The sequence below is a fragment of the Radiomyces spectabilis genome (genome assembly GCF_025331425.1).
Source record: "Radiomyces spectabilis strain NRRL 2753 chromosome Unknown BYT42scaffold_10, whole genome shotgun sequence".
Classification (NCBI taxonomy): domain Eukaryota; kingdom Fungi; phylum Mucoromycota; class Mucoromycetes; order Mucorales; family Radiomycetaceae; genus Radiomyces; species Radiomyces spectabilis.
Window position 1 is genome coordinate 1,004,348 of NW_026251935.1, and position 13,561 is coordinate 1,017,908.

The 13,561-nt window shown below is 44.4% G+C and overlaps 3 protein-coding genes across 3 annotated transcripts; 1 reads left to right on the forward strand and 2 right to left on the reverse strand.

Moving 5' to 3' along the window:
• Positions 1 to 18: 18 nt before the first annotated feature.
• On the reverse strand, positions 19 to 5,767 carry BYT42DRAFT_579013 (TRAPP II complex). The gene is made up of 19 exons (XM_051569348.1): positions 5,554 to 5,767; positions 5,356 to 5,471; positions 5,098 to 5,181; positions 4,856 to 5,023; positions 4,348 to 4,781; positions 4,154 to 4,271; positions 3,613 to 4,086; positions 3,310 to 3,532; positions 3,087 to 3,245; positions 2,706 to 3,016; positions 2,516 to 2,613; positions 2,191 to 2,448; positions 2,079 to 2,113; positions 1,888 to 2,011; positions 1,541 to 1,816; positions 1,008 to 1,487; positions 555 to 949; positions 367 to 488; positions 19 to 293 (listed from the first exon to the last, which is right to left on the reverse strand). The coding sequence occupies exons 1-19, from the start codon at positions 5,717 to 5,719 to the stop codon at positions 150 to 152; spliced, it is 4,185 nt and encodes a 1,394-aa protein (XP_051421175.1). The 5' UTR covers positions 5,720 to 5,767; the 3' UTR covers positions 19 to 149.
• Positions 5,768 to 5,935: 168 nt separating this feature from the next.
• On the forward strand, positions 5,936 to 7,200 carry BYT42DRAFT_579014 (3-oxo-5-alpha-steroid 4-dehydrogenase-domain-containing protein). Its single transcript, XM_051569349.1, has 5 exons — positions 5,936 to 6,105; positions 6,171 to 6,326; positions 6,390 to 6,626; positions 6,691 to 6,735; positions 6,802 to 7,200. The coding sequence occupies exons 1-5, from the start codon at positions 5,962 to 5,964 to the stop codon at positions 6,979 to 6,981; spliced, it is 762 nt and encodes a 253-aa protein (XP_051421176.1). The 5' UTR covers positions 5,936 to 5,961; the 3' UTR covers positions 6,982 to 7,200.
• A 3,046-nt stretch (positions 7,201 to 10,246) lies between these two features.
• BYT42DRAFT_616235 (uncharacterized protein) lies at positions 10,247 to 13,416 on the reverse strand (the record flags this gene model as incomplete). The annotated part of the gene is made up of 4 exons (XM_051572046.1): positions 10,247 to 11,553; positions 11,785 to 12,547; positions 12,635 to 12,808; positions 12,979 to 13,416. 4 exons carry the CDS (start codon positions 13,414 to 13,416, stop codon positions 10,247 to 10,249), a joined length of 2,682 nt encoding a protein of 893 aa, XP_051421177.1.
• Positions 13,417 to 13,561: the final 145 nt, after the last annotated feature.

Below are 13,561 nucleotides of genomic sequence, written 5' to 3' on the forward strand. Positions count from 1 at the left end.
GTTCCCACAGCTAGATGCCCTAGGAGTAAGTTGATTATTTATTTCCAAAAGTTTGCCTCACATGATGACTCATGCCTTGGTTTCTATTCATAATCTACTAGTACGGGTTACAAAAACTCAAGGCTACAAAAAATGATGATACACATTCTCTATTGGACGTGTAAAATAGTCCAATCATGATCATAGTACACTTGACGCGTATGCACGTCTTCTACATGATACAAAAATTCAAATCGACCTCGAGACAAAAAGCATAATGGAATGCTGTGCGTCACAGTATCATTGGCCGGGATCTAAGCAATCAAACAATACATGAGTTCCTGCCTTTTTTTTTTCTATCTTTGCAAACAAAACAAATTCACTCACCTCGCGCAACACGACTTGGGGTAACCCTTGCATTAATAATTTGTCCACGAGATCATACTCTTTGGCTCCGTCATTGTAACTTTGCACTGGTTGCACCCGCAAGATCAGTTTTACAGGATGAACTATACAAAGTTCTGTTAGTGGATGGCTTAAAATACAACCACCGGCGGATTTCCTCGGCAACTTGCCTTGTCTGTTGCGAATGGAGACATGCATGGTAACGAAATCGTTGCATTGACACGAAAATTGTCGATGGCCGGCTTTGAGGACACTGTTTCCCTGGACATCGATCAGGAATTCGATATCTTCCTTTTCCAGAATACTGAGTTGCATGGGCGTTAGTCGCAGCGATGCTCGTAGGTTCAGTAACCCTTGACGTCCCGTAGCACTGCATCGCCACACGCCTTTGATACGACGCAACAAATGTTCTCGATACCAAAACATCTTTAACCGTGCTTGCTCCTGTTCCGGTGGCATCTTGGGAGCTTGCGATACCACAAATTGACGATTCGGTTCCAACGAGGGTATAGATTCCAGGCATTCATCTGGAGTCAAAAAGAGACGCTTCATCGGTAACAGCAATCTACACTACTGCGTTAGCCGGGATCCTTCGTCTTATCCCAATGCAAAAGTCAATTTACCTCTTTGTGGACCCTGGTTGAATAGTGACGACGGATTTGATGGGATCTTCATCGTCTTCTGATTGCAATATCATTTCAATATTAAACGGTATGGTCCAGATATTTCGGACATCCAGTGTCACCAGGCAATAATCATTTCGATCTTGCTGAGCGCCTTCCATTTGCTGAGTCACCAACAAGAGCTTCTCGACAGGTTGCTCAAATACATGGTCACTATCAAGTTTCAACCCTCGCAAGTCGGACAATGTTTGATGCATTACATCATCCGCGACAAGACCACTGTGACGCAGATACAATACATCCCAATTAAGCGGCTCCAAGTTTTGATACACAGTTAGTAGCACAGGCAAGTACAGTTGCCGGGTATAAAAATTATCGGCGGTCACAGTCGAAGCACTCTCCACCGTTTCGGTATTACTGTCCTGCTTAAGCACCGCGCGATCAAGGTACCCATAGTCCACTTGAATCGTACCGCCCGTACTGGAACAGAAAATTAGAAAACTCACGCATCATTGTACCTTGACTGCACTCACCATCCTCGTTTGCCAAATACATTCACCACCAATTCCATATGATCCCCTGGTGGCAGCCATATTTTCTTGCCGATTTGTTGATGACCATCGCTTGTGGATCCTTCCCATGAAAAGACATGCATGCCCTTGATAAAGAGCTCAATCTCGTACTGTTCTTCCAGTGGTAATTCTGGATTGATCGGTAACGGGTGCAACGTTGTAGAATCAGTAAAGGACAATGTAATAAAATCCACAGGAATATTGCCAATATTCTCCAAATCAATGGACACATTGGTCCTACAGCGGGGCAAAAGCCGTGAGTACGCACGACTTTTATTTTCTTGTCGTGGTTCCATCGTTCAACCTACATTTCTCCCTCGTATAACATCACCGCACCGTGAAGAAGCGATGTCGATTTGATTTTAAGCAAGGGTTGATCATCAATCACATTGAGCTGATAAAATTGCATGGGCTTGGTTTCCAGGGAAGCCTCTGGGAAAAGGGCACCATCACTGTGAATAACATTATTTCAAATGTAACAGATAAAATAAACAGATACCTCGTTTACGTCCACTTTGGATAGCACGTAGCCCACTAACATTGATCACCATGTATTTAATCTTACCGTTAGCAGAGGACCATTTTTCCTCAAAGGAATCGATAAAGTTTACCTGTATTTGACCTTGATAAAATCGTCCTTTGACTGATCTTCATCTTTTTGGCCTCGTTTTTTGGGTTCGGCCGATTTCAGTTTATGGGAAACATCGACTAAAAATTCTTGTTCTGCGAATCCGACAATCTTGATGTAACAACCTCGAATGATGAGAACCCCGGTTTCATGAGGTGTGCCTGTCATGCGAAGTGTCAAGGTCCCGTTGGCGGGAATATTAGCTGAAGTAGGAATGGCCGAAAAGGGAACACCGGCCGTACTACGGAAAAAAAAATCCGAGGATTAGTGGTATTACACATGGCCTATGATTAGGTATCCTTTTTTACCTGAGGGTAATATGTTGCAGCTCAAGGTCGAACCCAAATGGATTGCAAAGGGTCACTTTGAACTCTGACACCTCATTCTTTACCAACGTCACTTGATACTGTTGCTCCGAAAAAATATAGCAAAATACGGCAAAGGGTCTCAAGTCAATGATAGCTTTTGAGAATGTGGCTAAAAGGGTTTTCTGCTTACCTTTGTATTCTTCTTTTGAGCAAATGGGTTGTAAATGAAAGGATCTCCGTTGTCTTTGGTAGCCGCTGCCACGGTTTTGCTGAGAAGGGGATGTTGATACACTGCTTTCCGAGAAATAGGCTGGAGACCTTCGATTTCCGAAACGATATTGACGCCCCAGTAGTTCACACTACGCTCGACTTGGCCAGCTCGCTTACCCAATGCGACAATATCCTGAATAGATGATGCTAGACGCATTTGCTCTTCTTTGGAGATGTGTTGATAAAGGTTTTTCAATAAGACGGTCGTATAATAAAGCATCGATGCGTAATCTAGAAAGATGTGTATCGTCAATCATTTTCGTTCAGACGTCCTCTATTCAAAATATCAGGATGCCATTACCTGGTAGTGATTCGGCCACACGGATGCATTGACGTAAAATATCGATTTGAAGAGCCGCCCATCCGAACCGCAGTTGTTCTTTATTACCCGCATTCAAACGGGCATGTCCGTCCTCGCTATCCAACGACGCCAAAGCACCACCATCATGAACATTACGTTCTGCAGCAAGAATACAATGAGCCTCGCTCTTTTTTGGCCTAAATCTTTTTTTTATTCCGCTTACCGCCTATACCATACACTTCACAAATGGTTTTTAACACTTGTAAAATGCCCGTGTCATGTTCTTCAATTTTTCTTTTGGAGGTATCCCGAGAGGCAGCGAGGGTAGCACGCCCTTGGATCAATAACGGAAGCATGCGGTTCGTGCTTTCGTACATCATCCATGCCGCTTTACGATGATACGCAATAGCGGAAAGGACCGAAGCCATTTGATTCATCAGATAAATCTATACAAGGCACTTTTTGTAAGTTGACCCAGGTCGTTTTTGTCCCCTTTCGCCCCCCCAAAAAAAAAGACAGCACATACCTGATCCAGTAACAGCACATCTTCCATTCGCGTCGACCATATCCGCATGGCCCATTCGGCAATTTCATGCCGGGGTATATTACTCTGTTTTTGTTTGGCCAGATCGTCCACGTCGCTGTAAAGTGGTTGGTGATTTCTATCGTGGCCGCCAGATAGTCGCGTGTCATTGGTCAACTTGCGCTGCACTAGCAAAGACAAGACATTTTCGCTCCAGCTGCCGTGAACGTAGACGGTGAGGAGAAATCGCGCCATTTTGGCACACGCTTCGGCATAAACGAGGGCCGGCATGGGCATGCTCGTCGTTGAGCCTACCTTGCCGTAATATTGCAATAATGCAGTGTATTGTTCCACCACCCGGCCTACCGTCGATTTGGCGCTCGCCTCCAAGGGAGGTCCAGCAGGTTCACTGGTCATACTTGATGTCTCGGAGGAGGGAGCCATAGGTGACATGGATTGTGATCGGGACACAAAGTGCTGCAGAAATTATGGAATGAGCCAACAATCCCAATGCCGCAACAGATGATTAAACTTTTTTTTTTACCCCAATATCCGCGTGAAGGTATTCTAGCAGGAGTGTGGCGCAGACAAGACCTTCCATGGCGCTGCCCAGCCAGAGATAGTCAGAGGTAGTTTTGGTCATGTCGATGGCAATATTATAACTAGAATAATGTAACCCGTTCAGCAAACGAAGGCTCTTGATATCGAGTCATGTAAAAAAAAAAGCAAGATACAAACTGTTCTACTGCATCGGGTAAGCGGCCTGCAAGCAAGTAAAAATCGGCCAGCAATTTTTTGATGCGTCCAGGCGTCCGTCGTCTTGTTTTTCCTGCATCTCCGCTGGCAGCGATGCCTTGCGCACTCGAAGACCGGCTCATGGAGGCGCCTGTCGTGGACGGTGAAGGCAGAGGCGGAGATGTGGGTGGAGGCATGGGTGAGAATTTATTGGTCGTTCGACTATTGGCCGAAGTGGTGGAGGATCGTTTGAGAAAAGAGGAGGAGACGGATTGGGTTGGCACCGGTGGTTGCGAAGCGCGATAATTCGATGTGGTTCGAGATTTGACGTCTGGTGAACTCATCGATGGCTGTGGTGCGGCTTTGGGCATATCATACGCAGCATACCCCACCGGTAAAGGCGATTCCAACGCTTGTAATTGCTCGATCCGTGAAGCCTATGTCCCTGAAAGTTATTTTACCCTGCATCGCCAAAGCTCAACGTCGTGTGCGATGAAGCTTGTAAACTTACAATGCTAGCGAACTGACTGAGGATTTCACTGGCAAAATCGCAAATCATTGTGCTCATGTAAAACGACATGTTTCCTACGTTCGGAATCATGATCAATCCTTTGGTATCATCCGGTTGGTTCTCGTTGGGATCAAAAGCAAAACATCGTGTAGCGATCGCTGTAGGATACTATCAGATCCAATGTGGATTAGAGAAGACAATGGTAAAATAAATGAAGGATGCCCCCAAAGTAGATTTTGTACCTGATCCAGGGTCTCTACGAAGCGTCGGTAGCCTTCACTCAAGTCTCCATTGTTCCATTCTTGGCAATCCATGATACCAATCACCTAAGTGACAGGATATCGCATATCAGTTTCATTGCCTTGTTCGCTTCACTCTTTCCACTGGTATAGCACACTTCCTTTCGCGCTCTTTTTTTCTATCCTTTCTTCCAATATTTTTTTTTTTTGTCTAGAGATTTTTACATAGCAGCGCCTTGCAAGTCATTACTGAATACGTACTCCAAAAATGCGACGATGAGGTTGAAAGTCTTCGAGATGAGCGTGGTCGCGCTTGTAGGTGGTCATGAATTGAAAATGCATCTGTCCTTCTTGGAATACTTGGCTGCTGAATTTTGCTGTCGGTACATGAAAATGAGAGCAACCATGGGTGGTTAGACTGATGGAGTATCTTTTGCATGTTTAGGAACGGGAACTCACCACCGGCACCTTTCTGCAAGTCGGGCGTCACGTCACCGAGCCGAACGACACTAAACTTTTTTACCAGTTCAACATGCTTCCAAAACGTGGATTTCTTAATGGGCGACACAGGCACCAGCAAGACTCGAACCCCGCAGGAAGAAGTGATGTTGATGGCTAAATCCATGGAATAGATGCACTTGGAGGTCTATGCAAAATAAGCAAGGCAAAAAAATAAGGCTCCACTGGCTCTCTAGAGTGAGAAAAAGCGCGGCGGAGACTTAAAGTCACCATTGCCTTCGGACTTTCAGGGGAAAACGGTCGATCCCGTCCAGACAATGAAAATTGAGGGTGCATAATAAATACAAGATTTTCTTTTTTTCTCGATCCCACAGTGGTTCTTCTTCTGTTTCTTTCTTTTTTTTAACCATGTACTTTCCCGAACCGACCACTGCCAATTGGTTGATTGGCATTTTTGTCACTGTGGCGACATGTGGTCTCGTCTATCGTGAACTCGATCCATCCTCCAGCATGGGCTATTCTAAATTTGCCGATGCCAATAAAGGAATCCAGGTGAGCCACCGTAAAAAAGAAAAAAAAATTGTACATGTTGTGTTTTAATACTTTTGGATGGCCAGGTGCCTTCACGGGTCGGGATGCTGGTTATCTATGGCCCCGCTTGCATCTTGTCGGTGAGCATCTTGCTGTACCTGCTGTCCAACAGTCACTTGTTTACAGACCATTTACAAATGATGAGCGTGCTGCTCTGTATCCATTACTTGAAGCGTGTTTATGTAGGATTGCATTCGGTAAAAACCATTTTCCAAGCTTACAGAGTACTTAGTGTGAGTTTGTAGGAAGTATTATATGTCCATCATTACTCGGGAAGCTTGTGCCTGCAGCATGCGATCAATATTTCGTGTGGTTATGTGATGTTTGCTGTGGTAGCCCATTATTATACGGTGACGGATCCTCGTGCGTCGCGACTGGAAACCCATCTGGGTTTCATTTTGTTCTTTATCGGTGAAATTGTGAATCATTATCACCATCGTGTTTTGACCAATCTACGAGCGCCGCATACAAAACAGTATCAGGTAACACATGAAGAACTGAAAAAAAAGAAACGACTCGAGGCTAATTTTGTTGAGCTGAGAAAAGATCCCCTATGGAGGATTATTCAACTACATCTGGTGTCCGCATTATGTAAGCTTAAAAAAGCATGGTTGTGGAGATTTGTTGCTTTGAGTGTAACGTGCGTGCGCGAAATAGGTGGGAGAGATCCTTTCATTCATTGGTACCAGTCTCGTGTCCCACAGCGTGCTTGTCTTGATTATGCAGTTGGGCTCGGCCGCCTACCTTTGTATCCGTGCAAGAAATACTCGCCAATGGTATCATCAACGTTGGCCGGACGCTCCTAAGCGTGCCTGTCTCATTCCCGGCATTTTCTAATATCATCACTAACGAAATACATGCCAGCGGCATCCAATGAATACCTTGTTTTATAATCATGTTATTAATGCCTATAAGACTATTGACCAATACAGTATGTGCGCATCTTATTAGAGTCGATTCAACATTCTCAATGTTTTGACTAGAATAAATGCTCTGTAAACTCGCGGATAAGGTTTTGAACTCATCAGATAGCACAAAAATATAAGGTTTGATCGGTGGAAATGCCAAAAGACTGAAAATAAATGATATCGTGCTGTGCTACAGTATCCAACACTTACCAAATACTGAACTAGTTACTGAGAACATCCCGAAAGATCAGTAGGACTACAGTTCATACGTGATTTATCCATCATGTCATCCATTGAAGCTACCTACAATTGCTCTCAGTCAAGAGCGATAACAGTCATCGACACTGTGCATACAAGCCAAGCGTCACCATAGCAGTTCATCAGCGCAGGTTATTGTCTTGTGGACAATCATAAGCGTATAAAGTCTATCAAAAGGCTTGCTGTCGCTGCCTCAGGAGGATCCTGATTCATTAAATTTATGGCTCATGCAGCCGTGGAGTGATCAGAATATGTCGCGTTAATTTTGTATGCACGCTCCGAAGGAGCGTTGCTAAGACACCTTACTGACAGAAATACATTGATGCATCCTCGCTTTAATTGGGGCGCATGGGGTCATAATTATACAGTACATCTATGAATACGAAAGGCTCATATACAATCACCACGTTTCTTTTTAGCCTCTAACAGAATTAAGTCATGCCGCCGCAGCCGCGTTTGCCACTGTGTTGGTCCTGTTAAATCCAAGCTGATCATGCGATGCCCATCATTCAGGTATTGCAGCGTGGCCGCCATGCTGACCATGCTGAGGGGCACCACTGCCATGTTGGAAAGCTTGGCGGACTGTCCCTTCCTCTACTTCGTTTTTCATAGTTTAGCGAACTCACCCATGAAAAATAAAAAACTGTAAAAACAGCTTCTGTTGATCTAATTCTCCCAACCCACTTTCCTCATTGCTCATCGCGTTTGCGGGTCTACGATTCGGTTGTTTTTGACGCCAAGAGCAGCCTCTCTCAGTTGGAACGAACAAACAATAACCCACTTGACTTAACTGAGCCAAGTGGATGGGTTGGCGTGGTTGATAGTGCGCTGCGCCAGGCAGAGCATATGAATAAGACGGCTTTTGGGCGAGAATTAATTGAACGTCTTTATTGAATAGAGGAATCATGTACAAATAAAATAATGATGTCTATTCTATTGTATCTTTTCTAAGCAAAGTCTTCATTATTTTTCTTTTTATATGAAGTGGTGTAGTTCGTCCACAGGGACATTAAGCCCACTTTTTTTTTATTGTTCAACCGATAAAAAGGTTGACAAAAAGAGAATAATAAAGGCAAAAGCCTTTTCTTTTTTTTTCATTTACCTTTGTTGCGATTAAAAAGCAAACCCACCGACATACCTTCCACAATGACCGCGCTGATGACTAGTCAGGCGCCCAAAGGGAAGAGCCAACGGGAACGAAAACAATCTTCTTCAGAGGATGGCCAATCCTATCATTAGAAGATGGTTTTCGAATTTTTCGCCATACCCCGAATGCTTTACCAAAAACCGGAGCGTTCATCATTACCAGTGACCACCAGCCTAGCAGCCCCTAATTCCGAACTGGCGCACAAAAGAAAAAAAGAGATGAGAAGAAACGCCCCCTTTTTATATCTTTTTCAAAAATTGTTCGAGGACCTTCGGTTGTGACCCTGTTTTGACTGCGAATGCACCTCATTGGCTCGATTCGCGCAACAAAACTCGCGAAATTCAACGCCTCACACTTCTTTCGCGTAAGCGATCCAAAGAGGGGCTGCGCCACCTCGCTCATGCTGCCATCAGCAACCCATGTGCATCACAGTCACTCTATAACTTGCAGTAAAGCCTATAGTTGATCAAAGATGCGACATGATGCAGACTTTACCCACTCTCTTTTATTCTTGTTGTATGTTAGAAAGTTCGCCTACTTTTGCCCTTCCCCTTGTATCAGTTTTGTTTCGTCTAAAACCAGTGTATTCAATATTGCTGTGACAATAAACACTCGCGTATTACTCCCCGACACCAGGGTGTCAATTCAGTGCGCCATTGCAATGGCGACAAAACACAGAGTGCGCAGTGAATGACCAAGGCTGATGCGATGGCATGCGAGCATGTCCGCAAAAAAGAATATCCTTGGGGACTACGTCAAAAATATACTTATACATATGTAAGCGTGCATCAACACAGTAACAGCACTTATAGATCGGTTTCTCCATTTGCGATGTGCTGTACTTTCGCATAAATTTGATTGAGTGCAGGAGCCGCGTGATCTCCTCTTGAAATTGAGTCTTCCTTCTTCTCCGCTTTTAATGCACAATAGCAGGTTGCACCGTTTATGATCGATTAAAAGGCTGTCATTTGTGCGTTTGATTCAAATGAATCTTTAGAAAAGCATGAAAGAGTCACCACTCAATTTTAGCAATCAAATACGGGAATTCCATCATCTCTTTTATTATACGTTGTATGTTAAATGAAATTCGATCCAGACATCATTCTTTGTACTTCCCGGGATGATTTCAAAATTGAGTGAGGACTGCACAGCATGGTAAGTATATGTTGTGTCAAATTCGTTGGGCTGTATGGTAGGTGAAACGTCAAACTGAGAAGATAAAGCAGGGATATCCATCCTATAAATGGAACCCAGCCTTTTGGAAATCTCTGAGAATTTGATGATCTTTTGCCTATCATGGACAATAAAAAGGTGCGCAGCTACGAACTAAGAAATCAGCAGCTAAGGTTACCAGTACGCTATGTTCTGCTTAGCGGATGCTACAGGTAAAGACTTCGATGCCTTTTTGGCATTTATCTCTCAAATCAGAACGTGCGTGATTATTTGGGTAATCAAGTGCCACCATCTCGTCCCACATGATCTCCAATGTAGGCACATTCAATGAGTTGAAAAGAATAGAAAGGGACAGACTGAGAGAAAAAAGATGTTTCAAACATAAAAAGCCATTATTTACAAAAGTAAGAAATTAAATAATAAGGAAATCCAAAAAGAGGAAAGCACGTGTTGCGAAAAAAGAAGAAAAGAGATAAAAGAATGAGTGGAAAATGAGATGGGTTTGGGATATATTGAAAGGTTTTTAAATGCATAAGAAAACTAATTTGAACTTATCAAGGGAATGAAACAGGAATAAGAAAAGTAACCAGCACGATCATGAGCAATAAAGCGTCTGTTAACAGGTGACATAGACATTCACGGTGTTATTCAGGCCTCGACTTTCCAACCCCATTTGTACATCTTCGTTGGAGATGATGGTGATGAGATCGCCGTCTTCATCTTGATACTTGAGCCCCATGGTGATTTCGATCGACTGCCCGCATGACCGGATTTTACGTTCAATCTTTCCAAGTAATTCCATGTAGCTAATATCAAGAGATACCACGACCACGTAAATCTCGCCTAGATAATGCACCTTGATTTTGGTGTGATCGTCCACTGCCGTATACTGAAGATTGGACGGTCTTTCTTCGTGATAGTCCCCGTTACTCTTGCGCTTGATATCATACAGCGTGCGTGAATTGATTGGTGGCAGTTCAGGCGCGTTGTCAAATAACGTCGCTCCCGCTGGTCGGTGAATGTTGGGACTACTCTGAGATCGTAGACGGGTGTGGTGAAGTTGTCCCGGTGGAATGGTCGGTTTGAGGTGCGAGGTTGAGGTGACCAAGGTGGCAGCATGAGGCGGTGAGCAAGGGAAGCCGGGGTATTCTTCGGTGGGTGTAGGTACACTTTCACTGAGCAATGTCCGTGTGACCATTTCCGTCGGCACGATGGTGTCATCCATCTGTCGACGATGGGACGGTGAATAACCATGCGTGGAAGCTAAAGAAGAGGAGGAAGAGGTTTTATTGGTGGCAGTCGGGGACGAAGGGTAGCTTGTAGGTGGTGAAGTCGGGTATGAGAGGCTGGAAGCGTAAGAGTAATCCGCGGCGGGGGTGACCATGCCATCGGTCAAGGACGATCCATTGGAAGAAGCTCGCAAAGGCGGAAGTGTCATGCCCGGCATGGCGGTGTAGTGGCGACCATTGGATAAGCCTGCGGACATGCCAGCTTGAGCGGACATTTTACGGTGAGATTCACCTTCGGATATCCGTTGATGGCGCATGTAGTTCATATGCACTTTGCTGGAAGTGCGTCGACCCCAGACTTCATCATCGCTGGTATCTTCGTGATGTTGGTCTTCCTCTTCTTCGTCTTCATCGTAGTTCATGGTCGGTGTGTCTTCAAAGTCGGGTTGGTATGATGCGCGTGGCACGTGAGGCATGGAAGTGGTGTGGTATAGTCTGCCTGCTTGTGCTTCGGCGGCGCGGTGTTCCATGGACATGCGTTTCTCGATTTGAAGTAACCTATTTAAAGTCGATTCCCATTGTTTCAACTGTTCCTCATTGCGACATTTTAGGGTAAATGACTGCAAATTGAAATACTGAGCACTGAGTGATTGGGAATCCTTCTCGGACCAGAAAATATGTAAAGACCACGTGCCTAACAAAACCATGCATATTCAACATCAGTCCCGATCAGAATCCTCACGCTCACTGATAACAATAAACGTAAAAAGATCATAACAAGCTCCCTCCCCCCTCTTCTCTCTGTTCTCGCCGACCCCTCCCGTCGCGCCTCTGGCGGGGTCATCCCGTCGGTCATGTTCCAAGCCGATTTGATAATAGCAACATGTGTGTGAAAAGAAAGAAATAAAGAGAGAAAAAATCCTACCATTTTGACTGGTGTCATTGACTTGGGCGATTTTGGAGATGAGGATTTTGCCACGTACGACGAGCGAGCCTTCCTTTTTCTTCTTTTTAATAATCATGGCGTTGGACTTTTTGTGGGGTTCTTTGTCTTCTTTGCAGACGAGGAGGGTTTTTTCAAAGAGAAAGACGAGCATTTCGCGACCTGCATTGTTGATGTACAGCATGAATTTGTCCTCGAGTAAGAGTTGGCCAAAGTGGTCAATGGATCCTTTCCAGTCCTCAATGCGTTTCTTGAGATCTTCTACTTTCTGCACGTTTTCTTGGCGACGGTTGGTCTCATTGACTTTGCCGGCGACCCGTTGAATGGCCTCCAGTCCTTCTTTCATCTCTTCGCTGTACTTCCAGTCTTCGGGGGTCGCTTTCACGAGTTGTTGCATGAGTAACGGATAGCGGCATACGCGTTGAACGGGTTTGATAAGCATGGAAGGCAATTCGTAGGTGGGGGACATGATGTCTGCTAATTTCTGCAGTTTGACGGTTTCCTGAATGACCAGATCTTGCGCGGTGGACAAATTGGCACAAAATGGTTCGTAGACGGCAAAAGCGTCTTCGAGCTGTATGAATAAGTTACCGAAGCGTTGATCTTGCGGAGCTTGATCGGCCATTTGCTCGATTTGGATACAAAATCGTCGCTGGAAATCGACGAGGGAATTGAGATTGCCGAACAAATTGTGAAGCGTATCGGGTGGTAAAACGTTTTGTGCTTGCGCTTCTCGCATGTAATCCTATCAATTTGAATAACCCCATCCGATTAAAATAGGATTAATCAAAAAAGAAATTATATAAAGACACCAGCCCAAGTCTAAGGGTACCTGAAGTGCTTCCAAATCTTGAACATATTTGCGTTCGGTTTCGAGAAATTCAAAGACGACTTTATCCCGTTTATCCTTGGGTGCATTGGGATCCGAGTTGCGATTGGAAGAGCGGATGGATATGATTCCCTCGTGTTCCAGTAAATCCAGAATTCGTTTCAGTGTATTTACGACCTAAAAAGGGAGAGATCATCCCAGGGGCGGATCCCCAAAAAGAAAGAGAAAGATTAAGAATAAAAAGGCATATCGATATATGTATAAATAAAGATTATCAGGTATCAAACACAAGGAGATCAAGGAGTTTTCCATAAACATGAAAAAAAAAATATAGACATCCCACATACCTTGACGAAACCATTGGTATCATTCTGGTACAGATCCGTTACTGTAAACAAACTGTCCTCACTGAAGTGAAGTTTATCTCGACAAGCGAGAATGAAATGATAAATGCATGCTTTAGGTTTACTGGCCATGTTGCCTAAACCGGTGCCTTGGGCGATCGCATCATCCGGACGTAATGTGTTATACAGTAGACAGAGACTCGATCCTTGCCTACAAATGTGCCATAATTTGCTGAGTGGATCGTTGGCTAAGCATGCTGATTGTGGAGCAATATCATCGGCGTCGGTGGGAGGGTTTAAATCAAGGTAAGGTTCGAATCCTGGTACAGCGGCTAATCCATCCAAGACGGAACGGCACAGATGATATAGTGACGCTTTTTGCGTCGCCGGTTTATTGGTGATGGAATCCGTCGCAATAGGCGAATCAATCGATTGAAGCATGATGATGCGTCGTTAAAAAAAAGCAAGTCGACTTGTTTCCTCGTTATAACTTAGAAAAAGAAAAAGGTAGTTGCTTCCTTTCTTTTTGTCGTCTGCTAAATTGTCGGTTTGTTTTACCAATAACAGAAAGAAAGCAAATGTAAAG